The sequence below is a fragment of the Dermacentor albipictus genome, chromosome 6, assembly GCF_038994185.2.
Source record: "Dermacentor albipictus isolate Rhodes 1998 colony chromosome 6, USDA_Dalb.pri_finalv2, whole genome shotgun sequence".
NCBI classification, from domain to species: domain Eukaryota; kingdom Metazoa; phylum Arthropoda; class Arachnida; order Ixodida; family Ixodidae; genus Dermacentor; species Dermacentor albipictus.
The window spans coordinates 32222066-32241599 of record NC_091826.1 but is presented as its reverse complement, the minus strand read 5'-3'; the positions used below and the strand labels follow the sequence as shown (position 1 = coordinate 32241599).

The 19534-nt window shown below is 44.9% G+C and overlaps 1 protein-coding gene and 1 long non-coding RNA gene across 2 annotated transcripts in view; one reads left to right on the top strand and one right to left on the bottom strand.

Moving 5' to 3' along the window:
• Positions 1-19534, top strand: part of LOC139046813 (uncharacterized) — a 101001-nt gene that overhangs the window by 35215 nt on the left and 46252 nt on the right. The gene's annotated exons all lie outside the window — the stretch shown is intronic.
• LOC139046812 (histone H1, gonadal-like) lies at positions 3966-16180 on the bottom strand. Its single transcript, XM_070520725.1, has 4 exons — positions 15649-16180; positions 11199-11404; positions 7830-8220; positions 3966-4255 (listed from the first exon to the last, which is right to left on the bottom strand). The coding sequence occupies exons 1-4, from the start codon at positions 16098-16100 to the stop codon at positions 3997-3999; spliced, it is 1308 nt and encodes a 435-aa protein (XP_070376826.1). The 5' UTR covers positions 16101-16180; the 3' UTR covers positions 3966-3996.

Below are 19534 nucleotides of genomic sequence, written 5' to 3'. Positions count from 1 at the left end.
CATGTCTTCTTGCAGCGCTCGCGTTTGTTTATGTGCAGTGGGCACCATTAAACCTCATTGGTGAAGGCACTCATTCATCGCGTGGCCAAAACAGTACTCCCCGATTGAATAGAAAGAAAGCAATTTGGGTGGAAGATAATTTCGTCTTTATTTGTTCTTTTTTTGCACTTGCATTGTTTATGGCGCACTGTTATAAAGAAATCCGTGCTTGTTTGAATACTAAGTGGACTTACCGATTCGACCATCGCAAAAAACTTTCCGCAGCATCACACCCTTGGTTTGTTGAAGGCGATCTATTATCGGTTCGATGGCTCGTGTGATGTCCGCCTTAGGCTGGTAGAAGATGAGCTCCTTTCACGGGCTTTCCATTGATTCGATAAGTGTTCAGCACAAAGTGTATCACGTTGCAAGGAACGTTTTCAAAGAAATGCGCGGATTTATCAGTGTGCAGGCCAATAGTTTCCATTTCTTCGATACTGCGCAGAGTATTGAGCTCTGTATAATTACGAAACAACAATTTGCAGGACACTTAAGCTTCGACTTTAAGAGTCGAACGCAACAGCAATCAAGGATCTGCCGTGACTGCTTCTCATGCTTCCCGGCAACTGCACCGTATGTAACCGTAACGTTTACCGGGAAATGCCGGCGGCGAACGCTATGCACGAAGGTGAGCTTTCTGGTAGAAACGCGGCGGAGGCGAGCGCCATCTGGAGGTGTTGCAAGAAACCAGGTGGGCCACTTTATGGCCTTCGAGATTTTCACGCGCCGGCACGCTCAATGCTCGGAGGTCATGGCCGCTCTATGAATGGTAGAAACGCTGGAAAAGGGGTTCGTGTTTTTTTTGTTTTAGTTCCGTCTAACAGAATTGCGTTTTATCGTATATTCAAATTACATTATTACGCGATGTCTGTAGGTCGTGTGTAAGTTGTACTTTACGATTTTTTTGACATATTTAACCTTGAGAAAGTCGATTCGTTCAGCAATTTCCTGGCGCTACAAGGACGGCGTGCCCGAGATGACGTCCGATGCCGGACACCGACGCCGGATTTTCTGCTACAGGGCGCCCTTTACGCTATCACGTTATAATAGCAGTCAATGTTCTCATTGAATCCTTGTAGTATACGGCACAGGATCCACCCTCGCTACACAAATAATCCCCGGGTAACTGTCTTCCGTGGCGTCGGGAAGCGTCCAAACGCCACTGGCTGTCTATTTGACGTTGATTTGGCAAAGGCGCCTCGCGTATTCTATGACTGAGCTGGCCCCCAACATAATCTCGACGACAACGATCACGTCAAAAAAGTGTGCTTTGAGCCTTGTGTAACTACTCTTGCCTCATTATGGGTCTATGACAGTGTGAGTAGAATGTCCCGGTGGTCCCGCGAGGAGCGAAGTGGAACTGACGGTGGTCCGGAGCTGTCAGTACGTACGTATGTATGTATGTATGTATGTATGTATGTATGTATGTATGTATGTATGTATGTATGTATGTATGTATGTATGTATGTATGTATGTATGTATGTATGTATGTATGTATGTATGTATGTATGTATGTATGTATGTATGTATGTATGTATGTATGTATGTATGTATGTATGTATGTATGTATGTATGTATGTATGTATGTATGTATGTATGTATGTATGTATGTATGTATGTATGTATGTATGTATGTATGTATGTATGTATGTATGTATGTATGTATGTATGTATGTATGTATGTATGTATGTATGTATGTATGTATGTATGTATGTATGTATGTATGTATGTATGTATGTATGTATGTATGTATGTATGTATGTATGTATGTATGTATGTATGTATGTATGTATGTATGTATGTATGTATGTATGTATGTATGTATGTATGTATGTATGTATGTATGTATGTATGTATGTATGTATGTATGTATGTATGTATGTATGTATGTATGTATGTATGTATGTATGTATGTATGTATGTATGTATGTATGTATGTATGTATGTATGTATGTATGTATGTATGTATGTATGTATGTATGTATGTATGTATGTATGTATGTATGTATGTATGTATGTATGTATGTATGTATGTATGTATGTATGTATGTATGTATGTATGTATGTATGTATGTATGTATGTATGTATGTATGTATGTATGTATGTATGTATGTATGTATGTATGTATGTATGTATGTATGTATGTATGTATGTATGTATGTATGTATGTATGTATGTATGTATGTATGTATGTATGTATGTATGTATGTATGTATGTATGTATGTATGTATGTATGTATGTATGTATGTATGATGATTGATGTACATAAGCTCTTCTGAGCTCTCCTATCCCCTCTCTACCATGTGACCGGCTTGCCACACTTCACACCGAATTTTTTCCACTTTCACAGTTCTAATGCTAAGGCGTTGCAACTGTCAGCTTACGCGAAAAAAAAGGTGGCAGTAGTTTTAGGCGTGTTCTGCAAGCTCCTAAAAATATGGAAAGCAGAAATGTGAAAAGATAGCCTACCACACCTCACACTGTTCCTCGAGCCAAGAACTACAACCAAGCACAGCACAAATGGGATATTTGTTTTATCTCGTCATTGCGGAAGACAACAAATAGATGAGGTATGTAGTTTCACTTCAAGTGCTATCATAACGGTACTACTATACAAATACGAAAGTCATTCAAAGTTTACAACAAATACGCAGTTCCGATGTCTTGTTAATTCATAATCGACGCGTGCTACAGTGGCTGTCTGAAAAAATCAAAAGCGGCTCAGCGTAGCAAGACACGTTGTTGCATTTAAGATTTCACGACGCTGAACTGAAGCAATGAATTAGGATTAAACGTTGTACAGCGGGGCACGTGTACTACAAGTACAGTTCCATCTTCGTCTCTGCATTCAGGAAATGAAATACAGGTTTTACCATAGCACACGTTAATAGAGGGCCACTGCTTCCACAGACATGTAGCTGTAGCTTTCAAAATCTAACCGGGGTGTCTCAATAAAAGAAAGACGTTTTTGACCTTCTAGACACACTAATAGTCAGTCAAGTCCAGCTTGTAGAGCGATTGTCTCCCGTAGCTGTATCTTGGCATCAGGGGCATATACAATACGGCATATACAATTGAATAAACACGTCCATAACGAATACACTCTGTAGATTCAATGCCCTATAAGTAAGCCAGAGAATTTGTTTCGTTTTGCTCTTGCTCGAGCAAACAAAAAACAAATGGCCAAGAACCCGTCTGGCTATCACTCTCAATGGTAATGACATTAGCATTCAAGCAATGTAGACACACAAGTTATTGCTGAAGAGACGCTTGTGATGCGTGGAATGCATTAAATAATAACGGCTAGAGCGTTTTCGAGCTCATAGTTTTCGTATAGGCGACTTTGTGAAGGTGGCTCGATGTTCGTACGCTCGGAATTGGCTTACTATTGCAGAAGGAATCACGCGGGAAGCATGGAAACACCACAACCTACTAAAAACCCGCAGCAATGTTTCTGTGCCTCTTCCTCCTGCTCTCGGTTCTCGTCGTCAGATGAATTCGCCGTGCCACGAACCACCTGATAGCACAGAGGCAACCAGTCCTTCCTGCACTTGCAACATTTGTATCCCTTTCGTCTGAGCCGGCCACCGGTCATGTTTCCCGAGCGAACCGCGGACCAAGCTACTGATTAAGTAAAAATATTTCTTGGGCTAGTTGGTTCATGCTTGAAGTAGTAAAGGCAAGGCGTAGAAGACCAGGACTCAAGAAGAAGAACACAAACAACAGGACCAGTCCTCTTGTTTGTGTTCTTCTTCTTGAGTCCTGGTCTTCTGCGCCTTGCCTTTACTACTTCAAACAATGACGAATTTAAGTAGCTATCAAAATTGGGGGAATGCCATGGGGAAAAAAGGGAAGTTGTAGGGAAGACAACCAGCGTTAATAATGAGAAAATGTGATACGAAACAAGAACAAAAAAAAAGCGAATTGGTAATCGATATATTCGCATAAACTTTCTAAAAGTCTCCAACCGCCTGGCCGAATTCCGTGGGCACGGCATCCGGCTGGTCATCCACATCGAGGTCTCGGACCCTGTTGAGCGGGTACGTCACATTCTCCTCCTCCTCACTGTAGGGCTGAGTGCGGCGCTCGGTGACAATGCCGGTCCCGTAGCGCTTCTTGTCGCTCTGACGCCACACGTGGAACAGGTAGGCGATGCAGGCCGTCATGAATATGAGCAGCACGCACTTGCCGATGTCCCGGATGCAGTCGCGGCTGCGTGGAACCGAGAAATGCGTGAACCGAGAAACCCGTGAACCGAGACAAGTTGTAACAGCCGGAATACCGACCGGTTTTTTTTTTCAGTTGCGTCTAACTACTCGTAAGAACAGCAGGATTGCTTGTTGCGCCCGCTTTATGTTGCAGTTAAGTGCAGCTTCCCAAATTTAACCTAATGTATCCAGTGGTCGCTATTTGGGCACATACTGCCTTTCAGCTCGTGTATAGCAACGACACGTTTAAAATTCAAAGGTCAACTGCAACAAAATTTCTGTCCGCATAAGAAGGCTATGTGTTCAGAAAATGTGCGCGCAGCGAAAGAATAACATGGAATTTGAGAGCGCGTGCCAAACTTCGTTCAGGCGCCCTTTAAAGAAGAGTGCGGCTTCTGTATAGACGGCATTGTGCATGTGCCTGTCTTGCATGCTCGCTTGCAACTTCTTGCCTACGGTCACTTCCTGCCAGCACTCCGTCGGAATCTCGAAGACGACAGAGAATTGCGCCACAAGAGCGGTGTCCCTTTCGGCCGTTGTGACTTACGACAATTCGCTGCACCCCACGCCGGTCGAAAATGACAGCACTGTCCTAGCGTCATCATCGTCATCTAGATCAGCCTTTCCTTTTAATGTGCGCTGGCAGGGCGAGGGCCTATTCCAGGGTTCTTAAATCCGTTACCCCTGTCCCGCGCTAGTTGATTCTCTCTTGCACCGACAAATTATCTAATTTCATCTCCCTGCCCAATTTCGTGCCGTCCTCGACTGCACTTCCCTGTTCTTGGCGCAAATTCTGTAGCTCTAATGGTCCACCAGTAGTATACCCCACGCATTACACGGCCAGCCCAGCCCCATTTTTTTTCTCCTAATGTCTTCTAGAATACCGGCTGTGCTTCTTTGCTCTCTGATCCACACCGCTCTCTTCCCGTCTGCTAACGTTACGCGAGACGTTTTTCGTTCCATCGATCTTATCTGTAACTTGTTTTGGAGTTTTTTTAATAGCTCCCAAGTTGCCGCTCCGTACGTTGGCACTGGTAGAACGCAATGATTGTACACATTTCCATTAGTGTAAGCCTAACGTAATTTTCTGCAGTCATCGCGACTCCTAAAGCACGCTGGCAACAAGTGAGCGTATGAACATAAGGGGGCACGCATGCGCAGTTGTTTTGACAGAAGGCGCATTCCTCGTTAAATGGCGCAGGAATGCGCTTTCGCACGCTGCTCAGACATCCCGCACTATTTTTGTCTATGCCTGCACATGGAGATCAAGCTCCCTGTAAAAGCTCAATCTTTAAATACTAGGGCGGGCATCAATAAGTGCTCACCTAAATAGACTTGTCCGTTACGATAACATATATATATATATATATATATATATATATATATATATATATATATATATATATATATATATATATATATATATATATATTATTAGCGCTTTCCTGAAATGACGCAAAACCCCGAATGCTTAATACAGCGCGGTTTCTCGGGATGACCTTCGAGATTAGGCTGCACCCGCGAACTACCCACGGGGCACAGAAACATCTTGAAATGCGACGTGCTGTCGTTTACGTTATATTCGCTAAACTCCAGACGTACGCGTCGTCTGCTCAATTGCTATTTAAAGGTTCATACAAGGAATGATAAATCGTTACGAGCCCTGCAACTGTGCAATAGCGGGGCTGTTTGGAAACTTGAAAGAGCGTAGGTTAGGGCGTGTTGGTATTCCATAACTGAGGTTTTTTAGCGCACGAAAAGGGGCGAACGACAGTGGCTGTGTCCGCGTCTTGCCACTGTCTTTCGTCCCTTTTCGTGCGCTAACAAACCTCAGTTATGTCTGGAAACGTTGGCAAGACATGACGAAACACTCCAGGCGCCCAACCGGACGAGGATGGTGAAAGCGCCCGTGTGCCTGTATTCTTGCACCGTCGTCGTATCGTTGTGTGCTCGGGGTTTTTCTTATTTTTTTTGGCCTGCGGCTGTGCCATAGCCTGCAGCTGTGCTTTCAACAGCCTATTCCACTAATTCATAGCAAATTTCGCAAAAGTAAAAATTTACTTGCAGGCGGCGTTTAAGCGGAACGAAGTGGCAATCTGACTTCATATTGGGGTGTACAAGAATAACATGTAGGTGCGTCATTATGTCTAACTCAAAAACAAAACAAAAAAAAGAACTTGCAATACCGTCCAAAACGTACAATACCATTTTTTTTCTTACAAGCTGCAATAAGGGGCAAACCGGTTCGCCTTCCATGTTGAACGACGTGCAACAGTAAAGACATCTGTGTATATCAGGATTTTACTTCGCGCCGCTGCCCGTTTTCGAAAACCAGCCTTCGAACTTCTGAATAGGGTACGTAAGTGGCGTATAACTAACTTTGGGTGTTCGATTGTAGCAATAAAGTGCTCTCGAGGTGTCTCTCTTTCTACAATAAATAAATAAATAAATAAATAAATAAATAAATAAATAAATAAATAAATAAATAAATAAATAAATAAATAAATAAATAAATAAATAAGAATTGAAGTTACATTTTCAACACCGTTTTTAAGAGTTTAGAGTTATTACTTAGCTTGTGCTTGTTGAGTTCAGTGCAGAAAAGAAAGTGCTATCTAAATTAAGGCGTTGACAGTATTGTTAACCATACCCTGACTTCATGCTGGCGGTTATGGTTGGTGTATTACAATCATGGCCCGGTGGCGTATAAAAGCCTATGGCTCGTATCACTGATGTGGATGAACTGCTTATCTTATGCGCAACTGCTGTTGCAAGACTTCCTGCAATTCCGCAAACGTGAAGGTGTAACACAACGTCTGTACACCGTACGGAGCAACGCGGGGGGGGGGGGGTCCTCCTCATAAGTGTAGTTGTTTGCGACCAAGCAGTTACCGCGTCAAAGGGCGCCGAAAGAAGCAAATAATGTTCCGCCACAGTTAAGACCAAAAAAAAAACAACCGCCTAAGTATGCTTGCAGCGTGAGGCCAAACGTAGACGGACACAAGAAGCACGGCAGGGCAGGAGCAGCGATCTTACTTCCAATTGATTTTATTCGCAGAAAGAACACCTGTATAAGGACTTTGCAATGAAAGCACCAAACTACTACTACTACTACTACTACTACTACTACTACTTTACTACTACTACTACTACTACTACTATTACTACTACTTCTTCTTCTTCTACTACTACTACTACTACTACTACTACTACTACTACTACTACTACTACTACTACTACTACTACTGATAATAATAATAATAAAGAAATGCAAATGCACAGAAGCAAGATCGTCACCTCATAACACCGCACTGAATAACGTACTTGTACGTCATATCTTGTGGTGCGATTCGGTGACGAACGCAGCTCCTGTAACTTTACTTTTCAGTTTGGTGCTTTCCCTTCACGCGTCAATATGAGACCATTCTTTCTGCAGACGTAACCAGTTGGAAGTAACGGCGCGGTCTGGTTGCTCTGTTGCCTCCGTCTGCGTTTAGTATTACTTAGCGCGTTTAATGATGACCGACGAAACTAGCCCAAACGTTCAAATTGCAAACGACAGCCTATTGGGCGCTCACCGAGCTATGTAGGCCTCAAACTCTGTGGTGCTCATGTATACACCCTCGTCTTCCTCGTCCTCGTCCTCGTCTTCTTCTCCTTCCTTACCCTCGCCGTCATCATCCCCCTTTTTCTTCTTCGACTTTTCTCCCTCGCTGCTGTCCTCGCCTTCATCGCTAGACTTTTTCGTCTTCTTCGGCTGCTTCTTCTTATCTTCCTCGCTGCCAGACTCATGAGAGTCCGAGGGCGGTGCTTTTTTCGAAGCCGCCTTGGGAGCCGGCTTGGGAGCTAACTTCGTAGCCGCCTTCGAATCTGGCTTGCCCTTCGAGGCGGCCTTGGCGCCGGCCTTGGCGCCGGCCTTGGAGGCTTTCCCTTTGACTGCCTCGTTGGAACCGCCTTTCTTCGCTTTTCCTGTGGAGTGAGAGGCGCAATACATCCAGCACCGGCAACAATTGATTAGCTCGTCGTTTGATTGGTTGGACCGATCATACCACCGATTTAGCATTAAGACCTAAGCTACTATTGGAAAAAAAAAAGATGGTCACGTTTTTTTTTATAAAAAGCTCTCCACCACGTAATGTCGATGTGTGGTTTAATTCTTTTATGTGCAAGAAATAATAACATTACCCTTTGATGCAACTCGTTACGATGATGATTTAGCTTCAGAACTCCTATCTAATTTTACGGTAATAGAGAAACCGTGTCTCGGCTAGCAGTGTTTCGATTTTGATGACATTTCTTGCATATACCAGAAGAACGCGAAACGTAGTGACTGTAGAAATCACATTTGTGCTTTCGCTGTCACCTTCTAAAATTTTTGTTGAATATGGCAAGACTGAAAAAAAGAAAAAGAAATAAACAAAAATATCAAATTTAGACCTATAACTATAGGCAATAAAATTGATCTCACAATTCTGGAAATCGCACTTATTTGTACATCTAAAACGCACAAAATTCAGGTAAAATACACCGCTATAAAACGTAAAACTAATCCGCGAGGAAGACGTTCCGAAACCCTCGTTAAATCGAACAGCTTTATTTGAACCTAGAAATTCCTGAACCAAATTTGTTCGCTTTAGATTGTCTAGCAGATGCGCTTTAAAGAACTGGGATAGCTTCTTCTAATTCAGAGTTAAGTATTTCTCCCCTTCGCACTTTAGCACCTTTTTTAATGATTTCGCCAATTTTGTCAATTTCTGTAAAAAAAAAACCAGGGCGCATATTAAATGCTTCTAAGAGTCCCCACAAATTAATGTTCTCTGTCAAATTTTACAAATAATATTCATATCAGGGCAAAGGCCTCTCCCTGACTTCTCCAACAACCCCGGTCTGGTACTAATTGTGGCCATGCAGGGACGACATGGCCACAATTAGTACATCACCGGGGTTGTTGAAGTATGGGAGAGGCCTTTGCCCTGCAGTGGGCGTAACCAGGATGATGATGATGATGATGATGTTGTTGTTGTTGTTCAGATAACTTGAGCGGTTGTCTCGTAAGAGCATTTCTATGTGTTAACGTGTATTCGAATAGGCGGCATCGGAGTCGGCTCCAACCTAAAGCTTCCTCTTAAAAACTCGCACCGTGTGCACAGCGGCTTCGGACGTGACGTTTGAGAACCGCTCACGTGACCGAAACCTGTTGTTGCGTTCTCGTCGTATCAGAAACCACTGACGCGTACACGCCATACATACTCTGACCATGCTTCCTCAAGGCCGAGTCCCTTCAGGGCGTCGACGCAACGTTGAAGGGAAAGCGGTTTGTTCTCTGCTTAGAAGAGAAGCGCACATGCGAAAGTGCCACGTTGGCCGCTTTCGGCAACGGTGTCATTTTACGGCCTTCAGCTAGCGCCACCTGCCTTGTCTTCTTTCTAGTGATGCAGAACTACCGGCGGCTGAGCCATTAACTAACTATTCATTGTAGAAAAAAGAACTATTGCTACACTCTTAGAAACATTTACACCCTTTGGGGCGTATCTTGTCCCACAACAATAATCGTCATCCGTGCTGCCCGCGTTTCCTTTCTTTAACGCTGCGAGCCCGGTACTTCCCAGTCACGAACGGCACGCGCGTTATCAGTGTGACGCAGCATTCTCGACAGGAAAGTAGCGAGCGCAGAGTTTTCAAGAAAGGAAACGCAAGCAAGGCAGATGACGATTATTGTTGCGGGACAAACATACACCCCAAAGGGTTCAACCGTTTTAAGAGTGTAAAAAAAGTTTACACCCTTTCGGGGTATATATTTGCCACAAAACAATAATGTCATCTGTCTTGCCCGCATTTCCTTTCTTGAAAACGCTGCGCTCGATACTTTCCTGTCGAGAATGCTGTGTCATGCTGATAACACGCATTCCGTTCGTTACTTGTAAGTACCGGGCTAGCAGCGTTAAAGAAGGGAAACGCGGGCAAGACAGACGACGATTATCCTTGCGTGGCAAATATAAACCCCATACGGCGCAGCTGTTTAAGGTTTATATTTGCCACGCAAGGATAATTACACGCTTTTGCCACACAAGAATAATCGTCATCTGTCTTTCTCGCATTTCCTTTCTTTAACTCGGTGAGCCCGGTACTTCCCAATAAAGAACGGCATGCGTGTTATCAGCATGTAGATAGTGATAGTACTGTAGAGCGCGCTATCAGTATTGCTGTGGATAATGCGCCGTCGACAAGCTAAGATCACAAGACGTGCTACACTAGAAAGCTGCATTTTAACGACGCTGCGGTTTCCCGATCTGTTTCTAGCTGTGTTAAGAGCACATGGCGTATCGTCGTGCTGTGATTTCAGGCAGTTATCAATAGCAATACTATTGATAATACTATGAATGCTAATTTTGACATTTTTCAGCACACGCCGATAGCTTCATAGCGAATTGCTGTCGTAATACCATGGACAGCTCTATCAATATTACTATTGTTAATAGCCTTTTTATTACACTACTTATGGTCTTGAGAAACTAGAGCTACTATCGACGGTCCATTTACAGACAATTTTCATCACTAGTTCCTTCGCGTCGAAAAGCTAAAATTATTCTGATCGTTGGCGTTCGAATTGAAATCACATGCAACCTATGCTTTCCTTACGAGCACTTGCGTAAATCGGAAGGTATTTTTGGAGCGCACTTCGTTGCTTCGAGGTTTTTTGAAGCGTCAGGCGCTCCGAATGTGTGTGTAGGCTAAAATAAAGGAGTTCATTAACGTCGAACATTCCTTAAAGCCGGGATTTCCTTAAATGCAGGATTCACTGCAATTCCTTACCAAGTACAAACAACGTAACGCTTTCAAAAAAAAATTCTATCGACACTAAATTTCTGTTTCTTCCTCAGTGCCATGTTATATCAAAGGCAATTGTAGCGTAACCGGAAGTATACCTTCGCATTCAAAGTACAAACCTGTTGACTTGGAACTGGACGACTTGGCGTACGCCGACTTGCCGGTGAAGAACTGCTTGAACGTCTGCTTGGCTCCCCTCTCGTGACTGCCTGCTCTGGAGGGCGCAGCCGAGCCCGCTCTTGAGCTCGCTCTTGAGGCCTGCTTGGAAGGCGCCTTGGAGGGCCTGCCCGGTGACTTGCGGCCCATGTCACCTTTCACTAGGCTCCTGGAAGGTAAGAAGGAGTACTTGGCGCCCCCGCAATTACTTAGCGCATCCGAACAACTACATATTTGGGCTCCAGGGTATGGGATGGCAATGTAATATGCACGGAAAAACTTGCATGGCTGACGAAGGCATTGCGCTCGCTCGCTCGCTCACTCACTCACTCACTCACTCACTCACTCGCTCGCTCGCTCGCTCGCTCGCTCGCTCGCTCGCTCGCTCACTCGCTCACTCACTCACTCACTCACTCACTCACTCACTCACTCACTCGCTCGCTCGCTCGCTCACTCACTCACTCACTCACTCACTCACTCACTCACTCACTCACTCACTCACTCACTCACTCACTCACTCACTCACTCACTCACTCACTCACTCACTCACTCACTCACTCACTCACTCACTCACTCACTCACTCACTCACTCACTCACTCACTCACTCACTCACTCACTCACTCACTCACTCACTCACTCACTTTATTTCTCTCAGTCAAACGATCACAAAATCGATAAAATAATCACGCAATCATATAATCAATGAATCCAATACTCAATTAATCAAATAATTAGTAAGTCAATCAAATAATCAATCAAATAATCAGTCAGGCATTTTCTCTCTACGAAGAAATACAGAGGGGTCTTTGAATATAAGCTGGCTGGACAGTGTGTCAAGTTCGCAGCCCTTTAAATACTTCGGCATCGGGGATACAAAAAAATATTTGAAAGATATATTATACACTTAGCATATACGAATACAGATTGTATATGCTCACTGCGTTATCTCAGTGGTGGAGGGGAGGAACTGACAATTTAAGACATTCTGACTCACTGTATGTTTGAAAGACGGAAGCAGTAATCGGTGAGGTGTGTGAGATGCTTGCGCAAAGCTAATATTGTGCTTCCGCTTTTGGCTATGCTTCCGCTTAACGCTCACTTTTTTTTCACATTATTCACAAGTAATACATCGGTAGCTGACGCCTTAGGAAAGGAATAACAAGGATTCAAATACTCTACGAAATTGCGTGCACAATATAACTGCACAAACTGTGCAAACTATAATCGCCTCAGCCTAACTGGGCATCCCGAAAGTCTGTACTTTATTTTTGGAATATTTCTTTACATAATTACGTGTGCTGGGCTGCATAGGGCAAAACAATTTTCGACCGTGCAAAAGATTATTTCTCGTTAGTGTAGTTATATAGGAACCTCGAGGGAAAACTTCACGTTTGAAGCACGCATAGGTGCGACACAAGAAGAGAAAGATAGACGCTTGTTATAATAAAATATAAAGAACAGTGGTGATTTAGCTGCAAATACGATAGAAATGCCCGAGCATGACTTCCACATATAAAGCGTGCTTTCGCTAACTTTTGCTAGAGTTTAAATATGTGCCGATTAACTCTAAGAGGAGGCGTGCGAATACATGGTGCTCGCTTTTGTATGTAGTCTGTCACGCTATATTTCGTATTTTGCTTAGTTAGATAATTAGTCAAGATTAATTAACCAAATTCTGAAGCAACGAAGCTACGCAAAAAACTCCAATTAGAAACTTGCAGAGCGGTTCGCAAAACGTCCGACTAAACAGTTTCTTTCTTTCTATAAGGCATTAATGTTTTCCAGCTTACTGCAGATGCCCAAGAAAAAAAAACACCACGTGACATTCCCGCTTGCGCATCATAATTGCATTGCGCCCAAACGTTCCGTGCACAAACATAGCTTTTAGCCCGGCAATACTATACTTATACGGGTACACAAATACTTACTAGACAGAAAGTTAGAAACTCTATAATCGGATGTTTTGCAAAGCGCTCTACAACTTTCTAATTAGAATTTTTTTTTGCCGAGCTTTGTTGCTTCAGAAGTTCGTCAATCATTGTTGGCTAATTGTGATATTAAGGAAAAATAGAAAAAGTAGCTTGACATACTGCATACAAAAGTGAGCAACTCACATCTTAGAGTGCATCGGCATATTTTCAAACTCTGGCTATTGTTAACTGAAGCACCGAGTGCGTGTGCGTGTGTGTGTCCGTGCGCCCTCCTAAGCTCTCCTATTCCCTCCCTACCTCTACCACGTGGCCGGCTTCCCAGACTTAACACACACACTTTTTTTCACTTTGACACTCCTAATGCAACCGCATTAAATATGCACGCCACGCTAGCACACAGCGGAATTGACGCATGGCCTAGGCTAACGAGAAATAGTGGGCTACAGCGCATGACCTCCGAGATGTTGGGGTCGGCTGCAGTGCGCTGAAAATCTCCGAGGCCATGTGATCCGCGGTATTTCCGTTTGACCCGCGGCCCACCACGCGCAAGCATCGTCTGCTGAGGGGCTAATTGGTGCGAAAATTAAACAACGGCCACTCCTTCATATTTGCAAGATTGCTCCCACGTATAAAGTACTCGCCTACGGTAACTTTGACCAGAGGGAATCTTGTGAAAGTTTGTCTTTAAGCGCTCATAGCCTTGAGTGAAAAGTGGAGTGTCAGTCGCGTTTAATAACGCCGCGATAAAATGAAATTGAAATTGAAATAAATTGAAAGTGAAAAGAAATAGCAGATCAGACGACTGAACGGCCTCCGCCAAACAAGCACAGGAATGTTAGCTGTTTCGCCTCTGTGTTTCGCGTGTGTCTATAATTTGATTCTCCATTCACCTGCTTCAAGTGATTGACATTCACGCGAGTCTCCAAAGGCCGACTTTACTGCGTAACTAACCAGCAGCGTGGCGAAACTCAAGGCGATGGTGACGGTCAGTGCGCGCCATCTTGTCACCGAAAGTGGAGAAAATTAGCCTGCCCGTTATCATATTAGCCTTCACGGAATAGCCCTTAAGAGGAAGCTTTAGCTCAAGTGCTCCTATCTAAATACATGTAAAATGAGAATTCGTTTTTCTCGGCAACCACTGCACCAAATTTGACGAGGTTTGTTGCATTTAAAAGATAAACTTAACATCTAGTGACTGTTTGTTTCGAATTTTTGAGATAGGTCGTCAATTGTTTATTAAAAATTGGCAAAAATCAAAAATTTTCAAAAAATTAAGCTATCAAGTTTACAACTCTGTAACTCAACCACTAAAAATGATAATACAATTATGTGAATTGCATCTAATAGTACATCTAAAGCGGACAAAATTGATATTTTACACATGAATATAAAAAATTTATTTATAGGTAAATACAACTTTTGCAAAACCGTTGTAACCAACGTAAGAAATTCACGTAAGATGTAAAATGACATATTGAATTTGTCCGCTTTGAATGATCTAATGGATGCCGTTTACAGAACCATGATATCAGTTCTTGATGCAGAGCTATGAATTTGTAAACTTCGTGCTTCTATTTGTTTCAAACTGTTAGATATTTGAAAATCAATTTAAGAAAATTCAAGCCCTAAATCGAATTTCCGCTTCCAGCAGTCACTAGAATTTAACTTTCTCTTTCAAATGCAACAAATTTCATCAAAATCGGTCCAGGGGTTATCCCATAAAAACGTTTTTTACGTTTTACATGAATTTGAATAGGCCGCGTCGGAGTTAGGCGCGAGCTAAAGCTTCCTCTTAACAGGAGAGGTTTGCATTATTAGCCGCGTTAGTGGCGCGATCCTGTGGCGCATTCTTTAAATAGAAACGATTGAAACCTATTATTGCAGTGACGCTTAACGCTGTTGCAAAGATCCGGTGGCACACAGTCGTTGTAACTGCATACTTTGTCTAAATTTTATTTAACATTTCAATTACGTCGTAACTTCGACGAAGCGTTGAAAGATGCCGCTACCTGTGTTACTATGACCATCTGCGTTTATGGACAAGCTATGTCTAGGAAATTTTATTGCGTCCGGCCACTACTAACCGTTTACGAGTTGCCAGGTTACGGAAACCTGGGACGGAAGTGGCAAAACAGGTAGTGAACCGCTGCTATGCTTTTCCCAACAACAATGAGTTCGAAACATTTTTGTTTTGCGTCCTTGTTTTCGTTGATGATAAGTCATAAAATGATTTCTTAATAAAGATCACGTCACTAATAACCGCTTGCAACCAGTGGTTATGTAGAAAATTGTCGGTCGCTGCAGTATTAGCTTTGTGCGGTATCTGGTTAAACGCGTGTCACAAGATGTCAGTACCGCGTTGCTGCGGCCGTGAAGCTCTCCGACAGCGAGTATTTAGCAAAGGGTAGTACGTTTAAAGACAAACCAAAACTCTTAATTTCTAATCCTAAAAAAAAGAAAGAAAAAAGAGGGAGAACGCACCTTTGCTTCAACTTTTGGTGCATCTTGCTTTGAGCCTTGCTGGGTACCTTGCTGCCCGCCTTGCTGCCCGCCTTGCTGGCCGCCTTGCCAGTCGATTTGCTAGGACTCTTGCTCGGAGCCTTGCTCGGAGCCTTGGAGGAGGCCTTGCTTGAAGCCTTGCTCGGAGTCTTAGGGGAGGCCTTCCTCGGAGACTTAGCGGAGGCCTTGCTAGGGGCCTTGCTCGGAGCCTTGCTTGCCCCCTTGCCGGATACCTTGCTGGGCGCCTTGCTGGGTGCTTTACTGCTAGCTTTGCCAGATACCCTGCTGGGCGCCTTGCTGGGCGCCTTACTGGAACTCTTGCTAGTTGCCTTGCTGGTAGTCTTGCTGGTAGCCTTACTCTCTGTCGCGCTGAAACGCGCGCTCTCTTCATTGCTGGACTTCATGCCCTGGGACTTGTCCTTGCCCTTCGCCATGATTCAGGAGGCTGCTTGCACAGCGTATCGAACCGCCAGCCTCTGCTGTCGTCTTCTTCTGTCTCGAGGACAGGAGCTGGCTCGTGCCCACGAGCTGGTGATGATGGCCATAGAAGAACAACCGGAACGATGCAACAAGGAGCCTGCCGGCGTCCTTAGAGAAAGAGGAAGCTGAGGCTGGATCGGGGCACGAGGGGGCGCAAGCATGTGGGGCTTGGGCTCTTTATTCGCCTCCATGTTGGCGATTAATGGACGTATCAATTTGATGTCGGGAGCACCAGTATTTTTCGTTACATTTGTTGGCGCCGCAAAGCCTGGGACCGCCCCTCCAGAGACCTCCCTTCAAGTTGGGGGTATGGCGAACTCGGACCAGCTACGGAGGAGTGGCTCAGTCGGAGGTGGTGTTACGTGAACTTCACTGCTATGGACGGACCTGCTGCAATAACCGGATCTCAACACTCCCCTGGTCATTTCGACTACCTCACGGCGAAAGGAGCTGAACTGTCCAGTTTGCACGGTATCATTCTTGTGGCCACGGATGGAAAGACCCTCGACCAGAAAGTAAAATTACGGGGCTTTACGTGCCGTAGCCGCGACCTGATTGTGAGGCACGTCGTAGTGAGGGACTCCGGAATAACTTGCACCACGTGGGGTTCTTAACGTGCGCCTAAATCAAAGTGAACATGTGTTTTCGCATTTCGCCCCGTCGAAGTGCGGTCGCCGTGGTCGGGATTTGATCGCGCGACCTTGTGCCTAGCAACCCACCGCCATAGCCACTAAGCAACCATGGAGGGTTTGACCCAAGAAGTTGTAACGGTGCATGACTAAAACGAAAAGATCCTGTACGCCTTAGCGCAAGCCCTGTTCTGGATGGAAGAACATCGACAGGCCGCAATCACGCATGCTCAAGCAGCTGGAAGCTGCTTGAGCATGCGTGATTGCATCACATCCTTCAAGGTTGCGCAGAGGCTCCGGGCCAGGGGGAGGAACCGAATCATAGCTCTGTATACCAATTTTCGACGGTAATCGAAGTTGATGGCAGCCCTTCTGGGATACACAAGAACGCCACGCAGCCAAACATCGAAAACTTGCTTACGTACTTAACCTGTAGCGCTAAAAGGACTATCGAGGTTATCCGGCAGGCGGAGCAAAAGTACTACATCGCAATCAAGACGCGCACTGATCACTTCGTCCGCCGAGGTCTTTTTGTTAATGGCACCATGGCTTATGTGTTAGCGCTGACACGCGTGAAGAGCTCATCAGATATTGCGAACCTTGGCCTACTTCACGACAGCGTAATTTCGTGTCAGTGCTTTGGAAGGTTCAAGAGTGACCCCGAAACGGAACATCATGCTGCTTAACCACGTTTCGATGTGATGCTCACCAGAAGACTTGGCCATTGCGTGCCAACATAAGGCTCAGGAACCTGAGTGCGCATTCAGCAGCGCAGAAATTGCCGACGAGAAAATGCGGCTGGCGAAGGAGCTGTTTACGTTTCTGCGCAGTGCAGGTGGTAATCCGGGAGAAGTGCCGGCTCACAGAGCCGTCGTTGATGATCGGACGTAGACGACATGAGCCCCGTGCCAGAAAACCACGTGTGTGGCGCACGACACACCTCTTCGGCTTCAGTACTAACATGATCTACCTTACCGGTTGAGCCCAGTTTGCCCTCTGTGAAACAGCGAGAGGTGCAACATTGAAGTCTACAATGACAACCTGTCGCAGGCGAGAAGAGGGCAAGGCTGCAGAAGGCTAACTGCTGTTTCCGCTGTGGAACGCGTTACTACATCGCCAGATTGTGTAAGAAGTCCCGCAGTCTCACGTGTGGCAAATGCCAGCGCCGTTAATTACCTGTCTACTTTGTGTGATATCTCCAAGCTAGCCAGTGGTGCATGCATGCTCAATCCTTCTTTTGCATTGGTTCAATGGTGGATCGCCCCGTGAAAAAACTGCGCCTCCTCAGAGAGTCGGATTCCTTTTGACCCAGCGTTGAAGTATGTAGAAAACCAGCAGAAACAGACACAAGACACCATCAGCAAGGTTAGATCGGGCCATAAGGATACGGACACGTGCAGGGCTTGGCCTCTTCAGCTCCGTATTGGCAATAAACGAACATCCCTATTTCAACTCTAGTGCACCAGTCCTTTTGCTGGAATGACTGTTTCCGAGGCTATGGCCCGTACTCGCAACGGGGTATCCGGCCAAGAAGCGGGGGCGGTGCTTATAAAATAGAATAGAAATGTACAAATGACAGGCAATAGAAAACGTAAAGAAGGGAAGCCCAAGAGGAATCGTGCGGAATTTGCGGAAGATGAAAGAAGCAAAACTCGGAAGTTGCTTGAGAACTTCTGAGAAATTAAAATCTGGAAGAATCCATCTGCCAATGAATGTGGACGTCAGTGCGATTAGCATTGAAGCCACGTAGCGACGCACAATGTGTTTATTGTTATTACGCCGAAGCGTGATGCGCATGAGGCGCTTATGCAAGCGGGCTCCTCCACTCTCGCACTTCCCGGTGGACACGCTACGCTCTCTAGCGGTGTCGTCACCAAGTCAGCGCGTGGCACTTGGGTTGATGCAAATTTTTCTTTGTTGATAGTGTCAGTCGATCTCGGGACCAATATAAGAGTGGGAAGATACATACAAAAATGTACAAACGACTCACGATCGAGATGACAACAAAGCAAGTCGCAACAAACACGTAAACCATAAGCCATTAATAGGCTGCTACGAGTATGGTATGCTATGAAAAACTTTATTCATGTCCTTGAGGCCGCGCTAGATTCCTAGCGCGAAGCGGGCTGCTCCCAGGTGCGATAAATTATACTTAGTCAGACGAGCACAACGAATATACAGAACGTACGTACAAAATATAAATACAATTCCTCACAATAGACATGGCGACAAATCAATAGCTAACGAATATGTATATGATGGCTGCTTTCCTAGGTACTACGAAATACGATGCCTACAATATGGCTTCAATACACGTGTGGCAAGTTCAGTTTCGCCCAGCCCGCTCTATGGGACCTTGCGTCCCGTAGCTCGCAGGACCTCTCATTAAAGTTATTCAATCCAATCCAATCACCGGGGAAAACATAAGCGGGTCCCCGGTTCATGGACGAACATACGGGACCCAGTGACACGTGGACAGTGTGCCCAAGTTGGCATGAAGAAAGTTTTCTTGTAACATCTAGCCTATGCCTAAATTAGGATCCTCACGTAGTCTTTGTGTTTCCATATCTGTGGTCTACTACTTACGCATCGCCATTTGTGAATGCCAGGTGGGCGGACCACCGATCTTGGGTGTCGATGAGTTCATGCTCGTGCAGGGCACGCGGCTACGTGTTCGCACTTATGTGCGCGTCCATTGCCACGATAACATTTACCGAGCACTCCGCAACGAACTACACCCACGCGTTGCCGCCAAGCCA